Below are 22,039 nucleotides of genomic sequence, written 5' to 3'. Positions count from 1 at the left end.
CAAGAACCATATTACTAGAATCAAGGAACGTGAGCCCTGATGGGAACTTGGAGGGCACGGAGCCCCGCCTTCTCTAGAGGAATAAGGAGACGGACATTTAGAGAGGACATATAACTGGCCCAGGGTCATCCGGAGCAGCATGAGGAGGTCTCATGAATTCCAGGCCTCTGCTATTTCCCCAACATCTGGTGGTCTCCTTTTTGCCAGTGTCTGCTGACACTGGGGCACTGGACGGCTTTCTCCTTTTCGTCCTGCTTTCTTGGCAACCAGGGCGGCCAGTTTTATGCGGGGGGAGGACACACCCGCCCAGGTGGCCACAGGGCAGCAGGTGACCCTACAGCAGAGTCAGTAAGGAGTGTGCTGGGCTGTGGAGAGAGAGCCTCTCCCTCCTCATGCTTCCACTGGGCTCTGTTGCCCGAAGGAGACTCCAGACAGTGTGTTCCCTTGGCCTCTCCCTAAACCAACACCTGCCTGCCGTGATGTGGAGAGCACCTCCCCTCCATGTGAGCATCGGGCAAATGTTTTCCCAGAGAAGGGACACCAGGAGTCCCAGGTGGGAGGGAATCCCCTGAAGACTTTGGCTTCAAAGATGAAGTCATGGGCCTTGGAAGCGAATGCATTTTATAGATCCAATAAATCAGATACACCCTGGCTATTGAGGTTCTGTCGGGTGTCCTGGAGCCCTGCCTTGCTTACTCTACTGGAGGAAGAAGCACAAAGAGAGGCAAACCTGGGGTTAGGGACCCGCCCAAGGTCACTCAGCCAGATAGGGACAGAGTCCAGGTGAGGACCCACTGCCCCAAGTCAGCAGGCTGCTGTGGAACGTGCTGGCCCCCCTGCCTGACTCATATGGGTCTCTGAAGCCTTCTTGGTGGGTCAGCCCGCATCGCTGGAGGCTCTGAACGGTTGCCAGGTGTGGGCTCTGACCCAGAACAGTGATAATGGCAAACACTTAGACTGTCTTACCATATTGAGCTATTTATCGGCTGCTCGGAAGCTACGCAAGGCCATGATTCTCAAGCATAGACGTTAAGTGATCAGCCCAAGGCCACACAGCCATTAAATAGCAGAGCAGGCCATGGCCTAGCTGCCAGCAGAGGGCAGGCACCCCGCCATGTCTGTCTCCCCAGCATCCCCAGAAATGCTCCAGGGCCTTTCACAAATCAGATGGGGGGTCATGCTTGAAATGCCTGGGGGTTGCTTCTGTTGGCTCTCCGTGCCCGAGGGGGTGGCTTAGGGGCATCCAGGGCAGAGCAGGCAGCCCTGTCGTGGGGCTTTGGCCCCCTCAGTGGGAGCTGCCTTCCAACAGGCCTAATCGGGGTGGCCATGAGGTTCCCATTCCTCTCAATGTCAAACACAGACCTAGTCCCTGCAGCACTCAACACGTCTTTATCTTTGTTTTTGTCCCTTTTCCAGCATCTAAGGACCCTCTTCTTCCAGAAGCTCACCGCACCCTCCCGGGGGCCTTCAACTGGGAGTCCCTGAGGACCACACCTTTACCTCTTCAACCCAAGCGTGGGCAGGTGCAGAGACGTGCCAGTGAGGGAGGGGCGCGGGGCAGTGGTGCCCCTCTTAGGTGCCCCTGGACCCACTTAGCCACTGAGTCTGGGGCAGCCATTTCAGAGATATGAAGTCTTCCAGGTGGAAGGGACTTGGAGGGCCTCCAGCCCCGGGAGGTGGACCCCACTACCGTATCTTTATTATCCTTTTTCAGTTTAAGCAGTTTCGGTGGCCCATCCTCCAGCATGGTGCCCAGCCTTTGGCTGTCCCAGTCATTCTCCTCTGTCATCCTCCAGCTCATCAAGGCTCCTCCTGAAAGATGTCCCAGGGCTGGGGACAGGGTCCAGATGCGGACCGACCAGCTGGACCTCATGCTGGGTGCTATCATTCCATGAATGTGGCCAAAGATGGGGCTTCAGGTAGCCATGTGAGACCACTGACTCGCACACTCCCCTTTCATCTTTCCCAGAATGAATTCCTCCACCAAAACGTGGGAATGACAAGTTTCACCTCCCACTGGGTCACAGGAATGGTGGGTGTGTGGTGAGTAAGTCTGCAAAGCTGTGAGCTTCTGGGGAGAAAAGTACTAGCCAGACTTCAGTCCGTTATGAGCTGGTTGAGGAAAACAGGCTTGGGAAAGGGCTGAGAGCATCAGGCAACTGAGCCAGGTGCTTATCTAGTGACTTCTTTCTATTGTACCGGAGTCAAATCTGACCCTGGGAGTAGGAGGCCCTGTGGGGGCGGGGAGGCCATTTTGCTGTCTGTCTCAGCAGTGGCAAGAAGCCTGCCCTGAAGGCAGCCCACCTCTTCTCTCTCCTCCCTGGGGATGAATCAGCAGGTGGGAAGTACTGATGCCCTGGGAAAGAAGAAAATACAGCTGACCAGCGAGGGTGACGTCTCTCCACTCAGCCACAGCTGAATGGAGGTACTGTTCTTTCTGCTGGGGCAACTTCCAGTGCTGAACCATCGTTTTAATCCAAATACAGCTCAGACTTCCCTACTGCATCTGCCCAAACTGATGAAGTGGCTATCCCTGAAAGTGGCAAGGCTGTCCAGATTCTCCCAGCTAATGTCTCAGGCTGATGGGGAACCATTTATAGCAAGAAATGGCGAGAGGTAGCTTATTCTGGGCTCACTGCTTTGGAAGGAACCAGGGCCCGGTCCTCCTTCCAGGGAGAGCCTCCCCATTCTAAAACAGGGTGGGGGGCTATTTTCCCACGCCCCTTCTTCTGCTTGCATTCTGGAGACAGCCCGTGTGCGCCAGGCTCCCATCGGGACTGAGTCAGCACCCTGGAGAGCTGCCCCCCCAGCCACTTCCTGACCAGGGAGGTCAGTACAGACACTGGCCTGCCCGGCCCCAGCGCACAGCGAGAAGCAACTGCGGCCACTGGGCACAGCTCCCAAGAGCTGAGTTGGAGTGACGCTCACGAAAGCTGTGGAAGGCTCCAGAACCCAAGAAGAACAGGATTCCAAAGAGCATGTTTGCTGACAAAATCTCACTGTGTGCACTCACATGGGTGTGGCATTATTCAGCGTGTATTCGCTAATTGCTTCACAGACATTGAATTATAATCTTCCTAAAGGGCAGCCATTGCAAGACTTGGGTGAAGTGTCACTTCCTATGTTCCTCTGGAGCCATTGTTCCAGAAGCTCTGATATTGCATCACTGAGAGCTCCAGACTCAAAGGAATGGCCAAGGGTATGATTGAAGGTGCTTCTCTGTCTGAAGATCCAAATCACACCAACTCCTCAGGATCCTATAAGGCTCTCCTTCTAACCGGGCACTGAGCTCAGAATACATTTTCTGCATCACTTGCCCAGGAGAAAAGCACCTGCATTTCCTGACAGAGGCTCGGAGAGGGGCCCAACCCAGGGAACAGCCCATTGGCCCCTAATCAGGACCCCAGTCTCTGGCTTCTCTCCAGCCTACTGGTTCTCAACAGCAGGGTGAAAAGTGGATCCCTGGGGAGTGAAAATGCAACTTTGGGGGCCCCACCAGAAAGACTGTGACTTGGTATAGGTCTAGGGTGGGAACAGGAATCACCCACCAGCCCCAGGGATTCTCTTGCACCCTGGAGCACTCCACACTGTGGGAGGCTGTGTGCCACCGGCCACTCAGATACTTTCACGGGTCGGGAGACACTGCAGAGCTCACCACCTGCAGCAAACATCTGGCCCTCCCTGAGTGACCCACTTGCCCAGCTACCCACTGTCCTTAGCCACACAGGCGACCTCCCCACAATCCCTGCCATCTTCCTGTTGGTTATCAGAAGGCAAGGGCGTGTGGTTGAATCCAGCCTCCCTCCTGGAAAATTGAAAGCAGAAGTTGAACATGTTTCCGTTGGGCTTGTGAGCTCTCTATTGGGAAGAACAAAAAAAGGTAGTCTCCAATACAGAAATGGCTCACATTTACTGGAGTCACCTGGGAGATGGGAGCCTCTGTGTCTGACCTCCGGAGTGGGGAGGACTTTTCTTCTGCAGCAGCGAAGAGTGAACATTCCTGGTGCCCTCAAGTTGCTGGGCTTTAACCTCTGCTTGCTGCCGCAAAGCTGGGGAGGGATGTTCCTAGCACCCTGGCATTTCATTTTCCTGGAGGAACTCCACTACAAGTGAGGTCTCTTGTATAGAAACGTCAACGCCATGGTCCACCCATGGATGAGTTAAATAGATTTTTCATGACTTGCACTACCTATAGTGCATGACACAGTTGCTCTGGGAAAGTGCATTCTCAACTCCTCATCATCTAATTGGCAAGCGGACTCAGGGAATATCAACAGCTATGACTCAGCCCTTGAGTCCTTGTTTCTAAGGAGGCTGGGGGCAAACTCCAGGCCTGATTCCAAAGGCCTGGCATGAATGCATCAATAGGGACCTCAAGCAGATCTTCATTGAAAGACCCAGGCACCTTCATTCCACAGGGTGATGGTCAGGTTGTGCCAGGGTCCTGGTGGGCCCTGGATCGAGGGCCCATGAATGACTGGCCTGTGAACGTTGCCCGTGGCTGTGACCTCTCCTGCAGTGGGGTCCAATTGTCCTACCTACCAAGCAGGAAGCCAAAGCTTCATTGCAGAGCTGTGGTCTGGAAGACAGAGAAGCCATTTTCTTCAACTACAAGAATGTCACTTTTGTCTTCACTGAGGTGATCCGGTGAGCCATGAGGCACTTTACTGGGAGATATTTGCAGATGAACTCCCCCCACCCAAGGAGAGCCTGCCCTGGGTTATTTTCAACCCTGCCACAGATTTAGTCCAAGCTATACAAGGTTACTCCATAGACGCTGAGTAGAGTGACCCCGCCAACCCACTGTCCTCCATTTTTGTGTGTGTTCACAGCCCAAATAATTTTAAGAAGTACTTAGTGAGTTGGGTGCCTGGGTGGCTCAGTTGGTAAAGCATCCGACTCTTGGTTTTGACTCAGGTCATGATCTCAGGGTCATGATCTTAGGGTTGTGAGATCAAGCCTGGCGTCGGGCCCCACGCTCAGCTAGTGGAGTCTGCTTGAGATTCTTTCCCCCCTCTGCTCCTCCCCCTGCTCTCTCACGCTCTCTCTCTCTCTCTCAAATAAATAAATAAATAAAATCTTTAAAGAAAAAAAAAACAGTAGTGAGTAACCAGATGGGCTGTTCCCTGGGTTGGACCCCTCTCCGAGCCTCTGTCAGAAAATGCAGGTGCTTTTCTCCTGGGCAAGTGATGCAGAAAATGTATTGTGAGCTCAGTGCCTGGTTAGGAGGAGAGCCTTATAGGATCCTGAGGAGTTGGTGTGATTTGGATCTTCAGACAGAGAAGCACCTTCAATCATACTCTTGGCCAGTCCCTTATTCTAATTTGCTTTATATGTTTGATGCTTATATGTATTTGAAGATACATACCAAAAAACAAAACAAAACAACTCCTCACTTTTTCGTTGTGAGGACTGGAACGTGAATCAAAAGTATAAGAATTGAGGGGCGCCTGGCTAGCTCAGTCTGGTAGAACATGCAACTCTTGATCTTTTTTTTTTGTGCTTCACAAAATTCTTAATTTTTTATTGGTTGTTTTGAGGATCAGTACAGACGTTTCAATTTGTACACAATTCTTAACATATGTACTGAGAATCTAAAAAAACCATGTAGTTGTGATTCTTTTCTAAAAGTTATTCCCGTGACCTTCCAGCTTAAAATTTGGAGGCAAATTTTCCTTAACAGTATATCAAGTACCAAGATCTTCAAATGCTGATACACTGTTACATTGTTAAGTCCCATTAATTCACAATTTAATATCATATATACTACATACTCAAATTCTCAATCTTGCACAGCACATTAACAGGCAACTCTTGATCTTGAGGTTATCAGTTCGAGCCCCAAACTGGACATAGAGCTTACTTTAAAAAAAAAAAGTGTAGGAATTGAGAATAAAGTTTAAGTTTCAATGGAAAATTCTGTGAAATTGCAAAATATCATCATCGCCAGATGGGAGGAGGGATATTGTACCCTTAGAGGCAGAAGCTGGTGAATTTGTACACCTTGAAGGGCTGAATTGATAGTTCCAACAAACTATTCTGGAACCTCCCACCATAACACATAAAGAAGCAGAATTTTGAATGAACAATTTGGAACAACTGTGGCCCTTCAACATGTGTCTTTAGGAGGACTGGAACACAGGCTCCTTGTGAAAGCCATAAAATAAAAGGGTAAAAAGAAAACTACTTGAGACCCACTGTGAAAACAGTCTTCTTTTTGGTTGATGTCAGTAACCCCTGGTATAACAGGTTGAAGTTATAGGAAGGGGTCCAGTGGCCCAACCAGCTTATAACAGGCAAAACCAGGCTCTCAGTGTCCGCGGGGCAGACAGCAACTCACAAGGGCATTGTCTACTTTTTAAAAAAAATTTTTTAAAGATTTATTTATTTGAGAGAGAGAGCACGAGTGGGGGTAGGGGTTGAGGGAGAGGGAGAGAGCGAGTCTCAAGCAGACTTTGCGCTGAGCACAGAGCTCCCACGAGGGGCTTGGGCTCACCACCCAGAGATCATGACCTGAGCTGAAAGCAAGCGTTGGATGCTCAACCAACTGCACCACCCAGGCGCCGCTCATCTACTCTCCTGTTGGTGCCTGACCCAGGGATCATTGTCTAAACCCCTTCGGATCAAGCGCAAGAGTAGCTAGGACTAACACTTGACATGAAGCCCCGAGGTGTGAGGTGCATCTTCCGAACAATTCCTCTTTCTCATATAAGCACCAGCACTGCATTTCAAATCAAACCACTCCTCCCTCCCTCTCTGCTCATTCCTGAGGCAGCTGCAGAAGAGCTGTGATTTCCCAATAGTGCCCCGAGCCAACATGCATGAGGACACACAGGAGCAGATCCAGACTTGCTGGCCTCACAGAGATTACACAAAGCTTGGCCCAAAACATGGAATAATGCGAGCATGTATGAGGTGCTGAACATTCCATCGATGGCCTGCGTGTCAGATGCATGCTTGCATTCCCACAGGTCTGGCGCAAAGCCCGCTCTCTAGGCCTTCAGTTAAACACAGTTTCCGGGGCACCGAGAAGATACACACCAACAGCCTAATTTGACTCTTGAGCCTCCTGAGGACAAGACCACTGTATCTCAAACCTGTTGCCACCTCCTGCTTCCGGGCCTTTCTGTGCGCAGATTATACATTCTTCCACCAGGATCTCTCTCTCTCTCTCACACACACACACACATACACCCCCATCAACAGAGTAAGTTGAGGATAACACACAACTCCCATAAACAGGAACTTTATTAAACTACATGTTACATAAAAGAACATATAAATGGACCTTTAAATACATTCAGTTCATCTTAAATTTATATAGAAACTTATTTACAGTTCTCCATTATATACTTAAATTATTTTTCAAAGCTTACTACCGATAAAAGGTAATAGAATGATCACCTGCTCATACAGATGCATACACATAGGGTCCACAGGGCTAAGTAAAACACCACTTCTCAAGAAACTCAGCTTATTAGATTTCAAAGCAATAGCAAGTTCTGAAGGTGCTTTCTTTTGAGCAGGCCTTTGACATGAGGCCTCTGCTAGGAGGTGCTGGGGGTCAGTTCGGAAAAGCTGGTTCTGGGGTAGATGGGTCCTTGGTTGTTTATAGTAACTCAAGACTCTTGGAGCTGGAGGGACTCTTAGAAACTATCACTGAGGCCATGCCCCCACTTCCGAAGATTGGGAAACAGAGGCCGAGGGAGAGGGAGTGATTGGCCAAAGTCACATAGCATCAGCGAGAGCAGGGACTAGAACCCTGGTTGCCAGGGTCCCACCTGGAGGTCCTGACCCCATCACTATCCACAAACTTTTTTTTTTTTTAAGATCGATTTATTTTAGGGAGGGAGGGAGTGCACAGTAGTGGGGGGAGGGGCAGAGGGAGAGGAAGAGAGAGAATCCCAAGCAGAATCCGTGCTGAGTGTGGAGCCCAATGCGGAGCTCCGTCCAACAACCCTGAGATCACCACCTGAGCCAAAATCTCGAGTCAGATGCTTAACCGACTGAGCCAGCCGGGCGCCCCACTATCCACCAACTTTTGACCACTTTCATCCATTTCCAGCCACCCACAGGCCCTATGTTTTCAACGTTGTTGTCTGCATGGTTAAATACATGATTTCTTAGGCTTTTTGAGATGGTGAAAAACAGTGCAGGATTCCCACAACCATCTTTGTGGGGCCCAGGAAATATCTACCCAAGGCCATTTTTATGAGGTTTTGTGGTCAAGTGCCTTACTTCATTAACCATAAAGCTTACCATTTCAATTTAGCTGACTTATGGAAGCTCAGAGTTTCCAATTAATTTGGATGGAAGGCAACAGTCTACAGGAGGAAGATTGTAACATCAACCACGTGGATTCGCTGAAATCAATCTACCACTGTTGGATCTAAAATAAGGTTTCACTCAGGTTTCAGTAAGTGACCGAAAAGTGAAAAAAGGCAGGCAGCAACAAGAAAGTTTCAAGAATCCCCTCATCTCCTAGTCTCAAAAGAAGTCGTGAAATGGGCAGTGAGTAGAAACAGTACATGTATTCTTTCTTTTGAATAAAGCCTGTTTTTTTCCAAATTTTCCTGATGATATAAATTCTTCTGAAAGCAGGTTTTTGTTTTTGTTTTTTTTGGTCTGTTTTTAAAAACCTGATTTGGTTTTTCTGGGGACTTTAAAAACCACTGTACCAAAGAAAAGATGCATCATCAGTGACATAGATATACAGATTCTCCAGGCTCCAAGTCGGGTTAGCCAAAGAAAGGCTGGCTGCAGGCAGAGAGAGAAGGGAGGGAGAAGACTGGAAGACAGAAGGGTTTATTCTTCCCATAACTAGAGCGAACCCAAGTCATAGCAGCCTTCATTCTGTTTCACAACAGACACGCAAATGGGCAAACACGGAAGGGGAAGATGTGCTCAGCTGAAGAACCCCTGATGCCTTTCCATTAAGAGATGGCACTTCTAAGTTCGGGGAGATGCAGCATTCTGCCTGGGCCTCCTGCCCGTCTGTGCCTAAACACACGAGCGCGTCCAATTTCCATCCACCAGTCTCACCTTCCGTCCTGCCCACGCGCTAAGCCTCACCCAAAGTCACGCACAGAGAGATGAGCAAGGCAGAGCCTTCAAGGAGACGGTGCCAATCGCAGAACACCCAGCGCTTGTGTGGAAGCCCAGTTGCCAGCAATGGCTGGTGTGCGGGCAGATGGAACCCTGAGGCCAGGGAACACAGGAAAATAAAGTCTCCAGGTTAAGGGTTTTGTCTCCTTTTCCTGGGAGGCATTTCATTCTGCAAAAGGAACTAAACTACTTAATTTGTGTAATATTAAAAAATAAGTTTGACATATAAAAACTGGCCAAAATTCTTTTTTAACTCCATAGGTAAGACTGTCAGCTTTCATATCTGCATTTTTGTGGGGTCTCTGCTTTGGGAGGGGGTTCCTCCAGGGTGTGCGAGGGAGGCGCCCGCCCAGACTTGGGACTTTACAGTAGTTGTCAGCTCAGCAGGGGACAGTCCACAGGCCTCCCGGACGACACCTTCAGTGATTTGAGCGTTAGCGGGCGGCACCCGCAGACCACTCTATGCGGAACAAAGACATTCGGTGCTGGCCCCACTTCACAGGAGTCAGTCCTCAGAGTCTGACTTCACTTCGAGTCAGTCCTCACAATCTGACTTCACTTCCGTAAGGGATCGAGCATTTTCCCTAGCGTGGTCCGATCGGAGTTTTTCAGTCTGAGGGAGGCCCTTTCCCCAGCCCCTCGGCCCTTCACAGGGGCCTCTGTGTTGACACTGGGAGCCCCAGCAGACTCTGGACACTTTTTGGGGGTCCGGGCGCTACTGGCCCGCCGCAGGGTGCTGCTGTCCTTGGGGGCAGCATCCTCAGGGCCACCCTTCGGCCTCAGCTGACGCTGGGAAACAGTCCGAGTGATGCCGGGGGCTTTGGCTGCAGGAGAGGAATCCGTTCTCGTGAACCGAGAGGAGGAGGCAACCGTGTTTCGGGCAAAGCTCGGCACGGGAGGCGGGACACGGGGGACGCTGGGGGTCTGCGGGGCCTTGGGCTCCTCTTCGGGGCTCTCAGGATCCTGGGAGTTGGAGCGGCAGATCTTGTTTTCATCGGGCTTCTGTCTGGGGACGTTCCTGAGGGGCTTGGCGCTGGGCTTCTTGAGAGAACCCCTCGGCTGCAGGGATGGCTCCTTCCCTGACCTGGCGCTGCCGGAGCCACCGCTTACCCTACCCAGCCTCTGCTCCTCCGCCACCGTGGCCCCCGCCACAGCCCCCGTTGAGGACCGCTTGGGCGACACGTCCGAGGTCCCCCGCACGGAGCTCCGGCGCGACCATGGCGGGTCTGTGCTGCTGGGGGTCTCCCGAGTGGGCCGCTTCCAGCCCACCGCGCCCCGGCTTCTGGAGATGGGCACGACTTTGCGCATGCTCTCACTCTCGGAGGCGGTCAAGGTCCGCACGGGCTTGGGCGCTGCCCCCTGGGCCCCCTGGCTCCGCCGGACACTGGCGGGCTTGGAGGCCCCCTGCGACGCCTCCTTGAGGGCGCTTCTCTTCGGTGCTGTCGCATCCTTCCCTTTGGCGGGTCTGTCCCGCGGAAGGCTGTCCTTGCAGGAGGGCTGGCTCTTCCCAGAGACCGGAGCAGAAGCCTCCCCAAGGGGGCTGGAAGTGGGGTGAGAGGAGACCTGGCTGCTTGTCTCCCCAGCCCCAGAGGACAGGGAGCCGTCCCCCCCGCCCCCCTCCCCCGGCTCCGAGCAGTCCAGGGTCAGCGAGCAGTCGGTGGCGTCGGAGATGTAGAACAGAGGCCCGGGGTCTTTGCTCTCGGGGTCACTGCTGCCCACAGATACTAGAGCCTTGCCACTGGGTTCCTCAGGGGCGGCCCCGTCCCCCTCCAGGGCTGGGCTGAGACCACCCCGGGCCCCTGTGCCCACAGGCATCAGGCCGCTGTGGCTGGCACCGAGGGACTGCATGCTCCCATCCCCCCGAGACACCGGCTCCATGGGGCTGAGGTCATTATTCAGGGTCAACCGGGGCACCTCCTCTGGGCCCTTGGATCCCTGGAGGTCGAACTGAGCCAGCCCTGTCACCAGCTCGTGCTCCTTAATCCCCAGAGCCAATGGTGACAGTGGAGGGGACCGGGTCGGGCCCAGGCCCACAGGCTCGCTATTCCTCTTTCGGAGGATGCCCACCCCACTGCGCCGAACTCGGGGGAAGGGGGGCACAGGGTCCTCAGACCTGGGGGCCGGGGGCTGCTGGCTCTGCCAAGATGAGGGTGGCTCGGAGGCCCCCACCTGGCCCTCTGAGGCCTGAGGTCTAGGTGCTTGGCTGGGGTCCTGGGCTCTCGGGTCCCCAGGTTCCATCCAGGCCAGTGTGGGCCGGGCCTGCCGGGGGCTGCTCCGGGGCAAGCTATTGAATTTGCTGGGCTCCTCGGGGCTGCCGGTGGAACTCTCCAGGAAGGTCAGCAGCTCCCGATCGGCAAAAGCGCCCAGGGAAAGGCGGGAGCGCCGAGTGTTAGGAGGTCGGTAGGAAGGGCTGACTGGCCGGGGCTGCAGGAAGGGCGGCAGGTCCTCCACGCCCTTCTTGGTCAGCTGCTCCACGTCGTTCTCACTGCTGCTCCGGCAGAATCCCCCAAGCTCCCCAGCCGCCCAGGAGCGACGCTTCTGCTCCAGCTCCTTTAGCCGCTGCAGCCGCCTCAGCTCCTGCACCGCCCGGTCATGGTTGTCCTGAGGGAGGGGTGGAGAGAAGCCCCAAGATGCATTAGACCCATGGGACCTGCGTGCAATTCCACAGCCACCTGCCCTAAGACCCCAAGATACAGGTGCAGAGAACGGCCTGGGTCCTAAGCTTCGCCAGGAGGGATACTGTGTGTTTGCAAGTAAGGAGGGTGTGGAAAGGGATAGTTCTCCCAAAGCTGCCTGCAGAGGGACCCCATCAGCTTCCAGCTTTCTGGTCAAGGCACTGTCTCCTAAGTGTGGGCTGTGACTCCACACATGCTGACCACCTCAACTCCGAGGGAACCCAGGTTGGCTTCTAAGCAGGGCAAGACAGGACAAGGCTATTTAGTCAATGGCAGAGAGAAAAAAAAGAGGAGGACCCTGAGATCATACCTTCCTGTTGCATCTGTGTTGAATACATCTACACATGGGCACACACATGCAGCACATTCTACTTAACCATTTGGGTGCATAAATATATACCCAAGATATTAAGAGATGCCAGTCAAATTTCTGTTCTCTAATGCTCCCTGGTAAGGAAACACCACAGATGCCATGGTGGCTGGGTCCCTCATGCCCCACCCCCTCCCACAATCAGACAAGAGGATTTGCTTTACAAATCCTTCCGCCACCCTTCACCCTGCTCCCAAGTACCCAGCCCTCCCCCAACAAAACCAAACCAGAACAAATGCACATACTAAAGCACACTTTACCACCGGGCTGTGCACTTTAAATATACATATATTTGTGGGACGCCTGGGGGGCTCAGTCAGTTAAGCGTCTGCCTTCGGCCTTGGTCCTGATCTCAGGGTCCTGGGATCGAGTCCCGCATCAGGCTCCCTGCTCAGCTAGGGGGTAGTCCACTTTTCCCTCTGCCCCTCCCCCCACTCCTGCTCATGCGTGCTCTCTCAAGCACGCGCGCCCCCGTGCGCACACACTCCCTAATAAAAAATCTTTTAAAAAACATATGTTTGTGTCACCTAAATGTGTGGATCTCACAACCCTAATCTGTTATTCATAGCACTTTTTATTCGAAAATCAATTTTTTCAAATGGTGGATTTCCCTTCCAAGTTTCTGTGAGACTTGGGCTGGGGACGCGCGGCCCCTCCTTCTGCTCCGGCCTGGCCTCACCAGTGTCCCAGGTGCCCCGGGCCCTCTCCTCCAAGGCCGCCTGGGGTGGGGTGGGGCCAGCTCCTGGCGCTCGGGACAGCTGGGCCGAGACAATCACACAGGTGGCCTCTTGGGCCTGCAGAATTGTGACAGGGAGTGTGAGCGCCTCAGAAAGAGCCAATTTGGCCTCTACCACCCACCACCACCTCCCACTGCTGAGCTCACTGCTTGGATAAGGGAGAGGAAACGTGGCCACAGGCTTAGCCTCCTCTTAGCTGGAGCCAGAAAAGAGGGGTTGAGAACTCAAGTCACTCTGGCCTCCTCAGGGCCGGAGGGAAACCTGACCAGTCCCTCAGAGAATTTCAGCTAGGGGCAAACCTGCTTTTAAATACAGGGAGAGGGATCACGTACAAGTATTTAGTTCCTCATCACCACTGAAGTGAAGGGATGTTGTTTTGTTTTTCATTGACGGATGAGAGTTGGACTTGCAAAGCCAAGCGACCCAGAGCTCTCTGGCTCCCACACTGAACTCAGAGATGACTGGAACTGGAGGTTGAAGGGCGGGAAATGCCGCTGTATCGCTCAGACAGCAGCGGACTCCTAACTACTTGAGAATTTCGAAGCCGGCTCTGGCGGAGGATGACATGGTCCCCATGGTGCCAACCGCCTGGCCATGGCCATGGTGCTTGAAACAGGCGAGAGAAGGCCTTCCAATCATCCCACCGCAACAAAGCGTTCCCTGAAAGAGGAAATTCTTTCCTGGGGTGGGGGGGGAGACCTTCAGGACCGTCAAAGAGATTTGTTATTATCACAGCTGCCGTCATAAATGAACCTGCCTAACACAGTGCTTCAGGGCGTCAAAGCAAGTGTGGGTATGAGCAGCACAGCAGCTGAGGCGGCCAGGGCTCGGCCCCCCTGGGGACGGGGACGCGCTCGGGGCTGGGACGGCAGAGCCCCGGCCTGCGGAATCCCAACCGAGAGCCTGGCAATGCTGCCTACGCCATGCTTCCCTGAAACCGTGCAGACGCTGAGCCATCTTGCTGCCAAGGGCAGAGGGCTGGGTCTGGAAGAGGAAAACAGAAAAAGCCACACCACTCAGAAAACCCGGAGATGCCATCAGCCATACCTGAACGGCTTTGTTGAATTTGATACAGAAGTCTCTAAATATCTGAAGGCACTCGTCCAGTTTCATGGTTTCTTTGTCTTCGCAGAAAAAATCTATAAGGGTGTGGGCCTCGCCCTGGAGCTCTCGTTTCCAGCGCTCCAGTTCTGTCAGCTTTTCCACAGCAAACTGCAGGAAAACACACACGCACACGATGAAGGCAACAGGCAGCCGAGGAGGCGCTCTGCGCGCCGTCTGTGCTCCTGGGTTCAACTTCAGGTCTCGGGAGAGGGGAAGGGTGACGGCAAGTCCAACATGCTCAGAGCCAAAAGGGAAATATTTCAACCCAAACAAAGCCCTGGGGAAGCAGGATGAACTTCTGTGGGAGGCCTGCAGGCCACCAAAGAGACTAGAGAGCTTTAATCTACAGAAGGCCACTGATACAACGGTCACCTTTAATGTCACTGAAAAATGACATAGGTGTAAAGTTGGTTTTATTGAGGAAAACTCACTCTGCATCTGTTCTTCCTTCTCTTAAAAGCGAGTCTTATACTGGCCAAGGGTTCACTTCAGGATGTTAGAAGTCCCTTGTACTGATGAGCTATTCTGTTGAGAGGGAGTTTAAACTTCAACTCAAATGATCCATGTCAGGGTCAGTGTCACCCCCACAGGACAGAAACCCTGGTGCCCAAACGCCCCAGCCAAGGCTTAACCAGGGTGCTTATCCAAGTCAGCTAGGAAGCACTGTCTACAGTCCGTGCTTGGACATCACCCACACACTTCAGTACATCTGAGGTGCAACTACCACTAATATTTTGTTACAGCCCCCCAGGAGATTCTGAGGAGCCCCCATGGTTAATAACTACTGCCCTATACAAGCCCATCCTCTCCACGTCTTCACTTCCTCCTAATCCTTCCAGGACAAACTCTCCAGTGCCTCTATAGATTCAGGCATCAGGGTGCCTGGGTGGTTCAGTCGTTAAGCGTCTGACTTCAGCTCAGGTCATGATCCCAGGGTCCTGGGATCGAGCCCCGCGTGGGGCTCCCTGCTGAGCCGGAAGCTCCCTGCTTCTCCCTCTCCCTCTGTTCCTACCCCTGCTCATGCTCTCTCTCTCTCTCTCCCCTCTCTCAAATAAATAAAATCTTTAAAAAAAAAATAGATTTGGGTACCACCACAACAAAGAAGTAGAAATGAAAGAAGACTGCTCTCCTCCGGTGAGCCCCCAACCCTGTCAGGCTGGGGATCTATCAGGCGCACAAGCACCTTGCCCTGACAGCACTGCGTGACGTTTACTGTTGAGCTGAAATGAGGGGGTAGCAGCTTAGAGGAGGCACAACCCCAAGGGGGCTAAATATTTGGGATCACTCTTGTCTCACATCACTTCCTGTTTCACTGGGTAAGAAGGCTTATATGAAGAAGGAATGCATGAAGTACATGACTTGATAAATCACACCTATCATGTTTTTAAAAAGGCTTACATTTGAGAAACTTCCTTTGAGTGGAGGGACAGGACTTGGAAAAGTGAAGTTATGGGTTGCGCACCCTCAAGGAGTGGAACTGCTGCTAAGATAGGCCTGGAGAGTGAAGAGCAATTCTGAGAAGACTCATCACCTGCCACGCACTCCAACACACTTTCCCCCTTAAAAGTCCTTTTCTTACACCAAACACGTTCAAGAGGTAGTAAGAAACCAAAACCATTTAGGAAACCGAATACCAGAGAAAGTAACCATCTGAGTCAGTAGCCCAAGGCACTGTGTGCATTCATGCTCTATTATTCTTTATGGGGAGAAGGGTATTCATGAAAGGATAAATGTTTGCCTGTCATTCTTCCACAGGGGAAAGGTGGATTCCAGCCAAAGATAACTCAACTGCAGAAAAATAGGACTCTTGACAAGAACCTACATGGGAGCTTAGCCCCGCCTCCTGTGTCTCATCACTAGATCCCGTGGGGATGGAGACAGAACCAGGAAGGAAAAACTTACACGCACTGCAGTCATCCTGAGGACTCCGGAAAGTGAAACATTCTGAATATGGGTGTGGAAAATCACCCAGCTCAGAGGGCTTTTCTTTGCCAAGAGTTAGTTTTCTGCACAGTTAGGACCCCAAATGACAAAGTCCAAAGCTACACTGACCTAGTATAATTGACAAGACATGAGCAGTTGTGCTAGCAAATTCAACTTCTCACGTCTCACCTGCCCGCTCCAGACCCAAGTTCCAAACCAATTTATTCGTTATTTCTTGCCCAGATGGTCAGAACACTGAAACAGATTTACAAAACTGTGTTCTTGTCTTTTTTCTCCTCAAACAACTTCAATCTTTCCCCACGGCTAAGAGCACTGTCCCATGTTTTCAGGTTGGCATTCAAAGCCCTTCATGACCTGGCCCTACCCTACCTTACAGAATTACACCCCCTCCCCTATTTAAAAAGAAATTGAATATAAAAAAGAAAAATAAAGAGCTGTGTGGGAACATTTTATTTACGCAGATAAAAATGACTACTAGAAAGAAGCATTTAGGAGTTAAAACAAGGTCGCCTTGAAAGAGCAGTCCAGGGGTACAGCTGAGACAGAGCTATTTCTCATCATACACCTTTCTGTACTGCTATGCATAGCCTAAAATACTAATGTTTAATTTAAAAGCCAGGGACGGAGACATCCAGAATTCTCATCTCACTGTGGGACGGGCCTTCTCCCTCAGTTTCTGGCTTTCCCTCACTTGTCTGCATGTGCTTACTGCGGAGTACTTTCTTACCTACTACTAGGCAGTTCTGTGCTGGTGTTTGCTTGGTTGGTTCACTTTGAGAAAAATCTGTGCATGTAAAAGAGCATATCTGTTTGGTTACAGTTGAAAAAAAATACAGAGCACGTGTTTAATCAGAAAAATAAACTCCCACCAGAGCCAAACACAATGTGTGCCGATGGGAGCTGAGACACAGAACATTTGCTTGCTGTAGCTTAATTACGAGTCAGCATTCAACCTTCGGAGCACACTGTTCCTGGCACCAAGGGCAGCCCCGGCACACCCCCTATACCCCGCAAGGCTCGAAGCACTGATATTTAAGGTAGCATGCCACTTCCCCTGAAGACTGAAAGCATGAAAAGCTGCCACTGTTTTGTTTTTTGTTTTTTTCAAATAAGGAAGATAAAAGCAGCGCGTGGGACTGTGCCATCAGTGAGTCGCAGTGAGCTATCACAAACACGTCTCCTCTGCTGTTCTCTTGTTGGTGTTAGTCAGAGCAGCGCCTGACACACCCTGTGGGCTGATGTATTTGGGGTGTTGATAGGCACAGCTCTCATGTGTGCTCCCCCTCTCGTCATAAAACATGCCAAAACGCAGCTTGTTTCTTCAATAAAAACAAGTGAAGGAACAACAGCCCGAGTTCTCAGGTGTCTATGATTTCTGTGGAACTTCGTTCTGTCGTCCAAAGGTTTGATTAGGAGGCAGAAACTCCTACACCGTGGTTGAGAAGCGAAACCTGAGCTGCCAGGCATAAGCTGCCAAGCGCTCGCTCCCTACGCTGATACCAATTCGCTACAGCGTGGTAGGATGATGTCAATCCTGTGGCGATAAACGGAGGCCAGCCCTTGGTTCAGACCACATTCGATGGCCCCTGCGAGAAAACCAACCCCGCAAAGAATGGGCACTGAAATACAAAGTTCCTTTTATTGACCCAGGGGGGAAAATGTGAATGGGAACCTGCTACCTCCCCAAAGCTATGCGGACTGAACCAGCCCCGGCAGGTGCTGCTGGAAGCCAAAAAGAGAGAGACGGACTCAAATCACCCACGAACCTGAAGGAAATCTTCCATCTGCTGACAAAGTTCACCATCCAGCTGAATGTTTTCCCTCAGAGATCTCGTCCTGTTAAAGAGCGAGTGCAGTTCTGCCTCCGTGTTATCCAGAGATAATCTACAAGCAGAAAGGGGAGAGTGGGCAGGTGGCACAGGGAAGCCATGTGTCATGGAGGAACATCAAACAAGACCAACTGTTGGTCAAACCTAGACACGGAGAGCAGAGCTTCTGCGATGACATTTACCACATTTAGAGTTTCCGCCTGTTTTTTTAAGAGTCCATTTCTTCCTAGAGACACACTGGTTCAAAGAGAGATGGCTGTGTAACTCTGTCTTTATTGGTGAGATAACGAAACCGTGAGACTTGTAAAGCTGTTCATAAAGTGGGTCTGAACACCTTTATGCAAGAAGCATTACAAAATAAAAGCCAACAGGCCTCAGATATTTCCCCTCTCCTCTGGCACAAAAAGCTCTAACTCACGCAAAGCCAGGCGGTGTAGACATTCAGGGCAATGAGGAGATACGAAGCAGACCTCGTGTTGCCACGGACAGCCAGAGTAAGCCCTCGGTATGGTAGAGAGAACTAACACATGGCTAACAATTCTGCAAAGAAATGGCGGGGCTGTTTCCAAGGCTTTTGTTACATACGTCAAATCAAGATTAGGAGAGCAGGAATGATACTTCTGTCACTAGGTATAGTGAATAGTGAAACCTAAAATCCAGGTGGAATTCACTTAGCAAACTCATATGCTAGGATGCTTTCATGCGTCCACTGTGAATTCTGACATTTCTTTATGCAGTGAAGTTTTCCATCTTCATTGGTGGTTGGCACCCATCTGTGATCTGTCTGTACTTCACCAGGACACTTCACCTTCCGTCTCAAATAAGCAAACTTTATTTTCTAAGACAGTACCTAGCTAAACTTCCCCAGCTGATTCTGACCACAAATGTCAACTCAAAAACGTAATGGTTATTTCTCTCTATACATACCTCTTAGTAACATTTCTATACTAGTCAGAGGAAAAAATATTCCTACACGAATTTCTCTTAGAAATTCAAAACCAGAAGAGTTTATATCTTATAAGATGCTCATTGTTTGGGGGGAATAATCCAAAAATCTGTAAATGGGAACTATGAACTGTTCACAGCTTCGGCCTCATAAGCTCACTTTGGGGAAGACATATAATCTGGGGTTAGATGTTCACAGTCAATAATACTGAGACACTGGCCAATGACAGGGCTTGGCTTGAAAAGTTTTGGTTCATGTATTTATGCACAGGGTTCATAGCTATCCTAATCAGATATAATCACTCAGATAGCAAGTTTAGGACTTGAAGTGGTTCACTGGAGCCAGCCTGCAAGAGGCCACTGTGGGTGTGGACACCCCTCCCAATTCCTCACTCAGTGAGGCCACCTGCCACGGGAGCAGTATTTACACCATGGAGATCAGCAAATGCTACAAATCAGGACTTCTTTCCAGGGAAGCCGGTTATTGAACATATACCACTGGATATGTGGATATGTACTATAAATTTAAAAAACATGGAACTCAAAATAGCTCGTGTATACAGATTATAGCCACATTAAAATGTACATCTATACTGGGATCAGAAGCATATTAAAGTGATGTAAACACAGCTTTATGTTTGGTAGATACTTTCTCTGTAAGTTGAGTGACTAATTTAAAACAAAATCCTTTCACAACCCTTGGTATGGTTCCAACTTCTTCTAATGCAATAGAAAATAAATGTACCATGTTAGATTCTACAAGGAAATGGCCCTGGAAGTTTGACTGATATATAACAACTCCCAAGGTAATAGGCTGTGTTGTTTGAGCTCTATCTTTTGGGTGTGGAGGGATTTGAAGTTCTTAATCCATATTGTTTTTACACGGCTGACATTCATTAGAAAAGACTGCAATAGTGTTTTTTAGATTAAAAATAAAGACTAATTTTTCAAAACCCCCAAATTCCAAAGGTACACACACATACCTCTAAGCAAATAAAAGGAAGGTCTGAAAATTCAACAAGACAAAACTTTCTCAAAGTTATAAAATATTCACCAGTTTCATTAAAAGTTTAGGGACACCTGGGAGGCTCAGTTGGTTATATGTCTGCCTCCAGCTCAGGTCATGATCTCAGAGTCCTGGGATCGAGCCTGACATCTGGCTCCCTGGTCGGCTTCTCCCTCTCCCCCTGTCCCCTGCCCGTGCCCTCTCTCTTTCAAATAAATAAATAAATCTAAAAAGTAATTGAAAAAAAAACAAAACTGAATTCTCAGAATTCACTTTCAGTCTTCTTTGCTCACCTAGCAGCCTCCTGAACGTGATGCAATTTTTCAGAAAAGTTTAGAAGAATGGCATCTTTCTTTTGGGCTTCCTAGAATAAAAACAGAATTTTCTCTACTATATGTGTAAAACTGGAAGGAAACAATTATCCCAAGGCTGAAAGGAACCTTAAAGTTCTTGTTTTTATGCTTGATATATTCAGAGCAATTCACTGAAACATGAACTCTTATATTCTTAGTAAGATTTACCAGAACTCCCCTACTCTCAAGATATATATAACTTCCCAGAGCAACCGATCCTGACGTGAAATACAATTCATGGGCACACAAACTCAATGGAAGTGGGTGGTGGCTTAGCAGGGCCCATTGTTTCTGAGAGAATCCAATATATCCTGCTTAAATACCACCATTCCGATGAGTATGCCTTTAAATGACTGAGATGCCTTCAGCTGTTAAACCAGTTTGCAAACTGAGTTTAATCAGAGGGTGCACAAGCCATGCAGGCATTTGGATTCTTCACCTGTTCAGGGGATACAAGGAGGGTAGATATGAAGGGAGCAATTACCAACTCTGGAAACATCCCCCCATGGGCTGGAACCAAGTTACACAGAGCACCCGGCTCCATGCATCTAAAGGGACTGCTGGAAGACTAGCTGTAAGGCACATGGGATAAGGAACACATTTTCTGGTTTCAATGCCCTGAAAATTAACTCTTAAGTGAGTCCTGAGTTCAACATGTCCTTTGTTTTCTGAAGAATGTAGTAATAATTGTGTGTGTTATTTATGGAGAGCTTACTATGGGCCAAACACTGAAGTAAGCACTTTATGGAATTATCCCCGTCAGCCCTCTTGGGTACCTGTTTTGAAGGATCACTAGCCCCACGATTAGAGGAAGAAATTGAAGGTCTTAACATTTAAGTAACTTGTCTGAGGAAGTACAGGTAATAAAGGACATGTCAAAATCCCAGTTCTGTCCTGTTCTGAAGCTCACAATGGAAACCAGCCCAGCTTCCTCCCCAGCTTAGAGCTACATCTGTGTGATTGCTGTCAAAACAACAAAGGTGATCCAGTGAAGGAAAAAGTGCTACAATCCGTAATTTGAGATAATTTAACAACAGACAGACAACTGTTTTTGACCGATTTTTCACTTTGTAACTGGTTGTTTTGGTATCCCAAAGCCCCAGTCAGAAACGGAGGTGATGAACAGGGTGCAGACCCCAAGGCCTGTGCTTGTGGCAAGGCACCCTGACTTACAGTTCACAAAGGGAAACAAATGGAATTGATTTTTTTCATTGCCCTGGCTCCCTCACTCTACACATGACCAGTCACAAATCTAGTCAACCCAACGCTGGGAATGTTTCAGCACCCAGGCCTCTGCTCTCCATCCCTGTGGCCATGACTCTTGATTCTCAGCTCTCACCAAATGATCAGAGAGCCAACTTCTGCCAAGAGGTGCCCCATTTCTAGTTCTCTCTTCACTCCAGCTCATTCTCCATATTGCCTTATTTTCCTAAAAACAAAGCCACCCTGGTCAGGCCATTTTGCTGTGCACAAACTTCCGTTGGCTCCCCATTGCTAAAGCATGAATCCAAATTCCTCAGTGTTTAGGATGTGGATCCTTCCTAATCGGGCTTCACCAACCCTGACCCCTGCCTCCCCCAACCCCTCCACTTTCCTCTTATCCTACAACCCTAGGCGCAGCTCAGCTCAGCTCAGCTCAGGAATCTGCAGAGTGCTTCTGCAAATAGAACCTTCTTGGAGCCCACCACGTCCTTTCCTATCTCTGTGTGATGCCACCTAATACCTGGGAAAAACCTCCCCACCTCCAGGGAGGATTCACACTCATTCTCTCTCTCTCTCTGAATTCACCACTTCCACCTACCTGTGCAACAAAGTGCAGAAGATTCATCCCAGGTTTGTTTGCTTTTGTGTCTGCCAATTTGAGCAAAGACGACAGTTTAAATCCTACTGCATTGCCAGCATACCCTCCCTAAAGAAGACAAATCAAAAGAAAAAATATATACATATACCTTTGGACGGACAAATAAACTT

General features: G+C 50.0%; 1 protein-coding gene across 3 annotated transcripts in view; it reads right to left on the bottom strand.

The window, feature by feature from the left end:
* Positions 1–7,240: 7,240 nt before the first annotated feature.
* FHDC1 (FH2 domain containing 1) overlaps positions 7,241–22,039 on the bottom strand; it is a 40,468-nt gene continuing 25,669 nt past the window's right edge. For 2 of the 3 annotated variants that reach the window (XM_073892372.1, XM_073892371.1), the window contains exons 8-12: positions 21,870–21,977; positions 20,009–20,079; positions 17,702–17,819; positions 13,935–14,099; positions 7,241–11,706 (exon numbers count right to left, since the gene is read on the bottom strand). In XM_073892372.1, the coding sequence (XP_073748473.1) occupies positions 9,661–11,706; positions 13,935–14,099; positions 17,702–17,819; positions 20,009–20,079; positions 21,870–21,977 (2,508 nt within the window). In that variant the 3' untranslated portion in view covers positions 7,241–9,660. The remainder of the gene's footprint in view (positions 11,707–13,934; positions 14,100–17,701; positions 17,820–20,008; positions 20,080–21,869; positions 21,978–22,039) is intronic. The other variant, XM_073892373.1, reaches the window with a different exon arrangement.

Source organism: Callorhinus ursinus, unplaced genomic scaffold, assembly GCF_003265705.2.
Source record: "Callorhinus ursinus isolate GAN/ISIS: 27379988/994484 unplaced genomic scaffold, GSC_fseal_2.0 scaffold4, whole genome shotgun sequence".
Classification (NCBI taxonomy): domain Eukaryota; kingdom Metazoa; phylum Chordata; class Mammalia; order Carnivora; family Otariidae; genus Callorhinus; species Callorhinus ursinus.
Note: the sequence above shows the minus strand (reverse complement) of the source record. Positions and strands in the feature narration are given on the sequence as shown.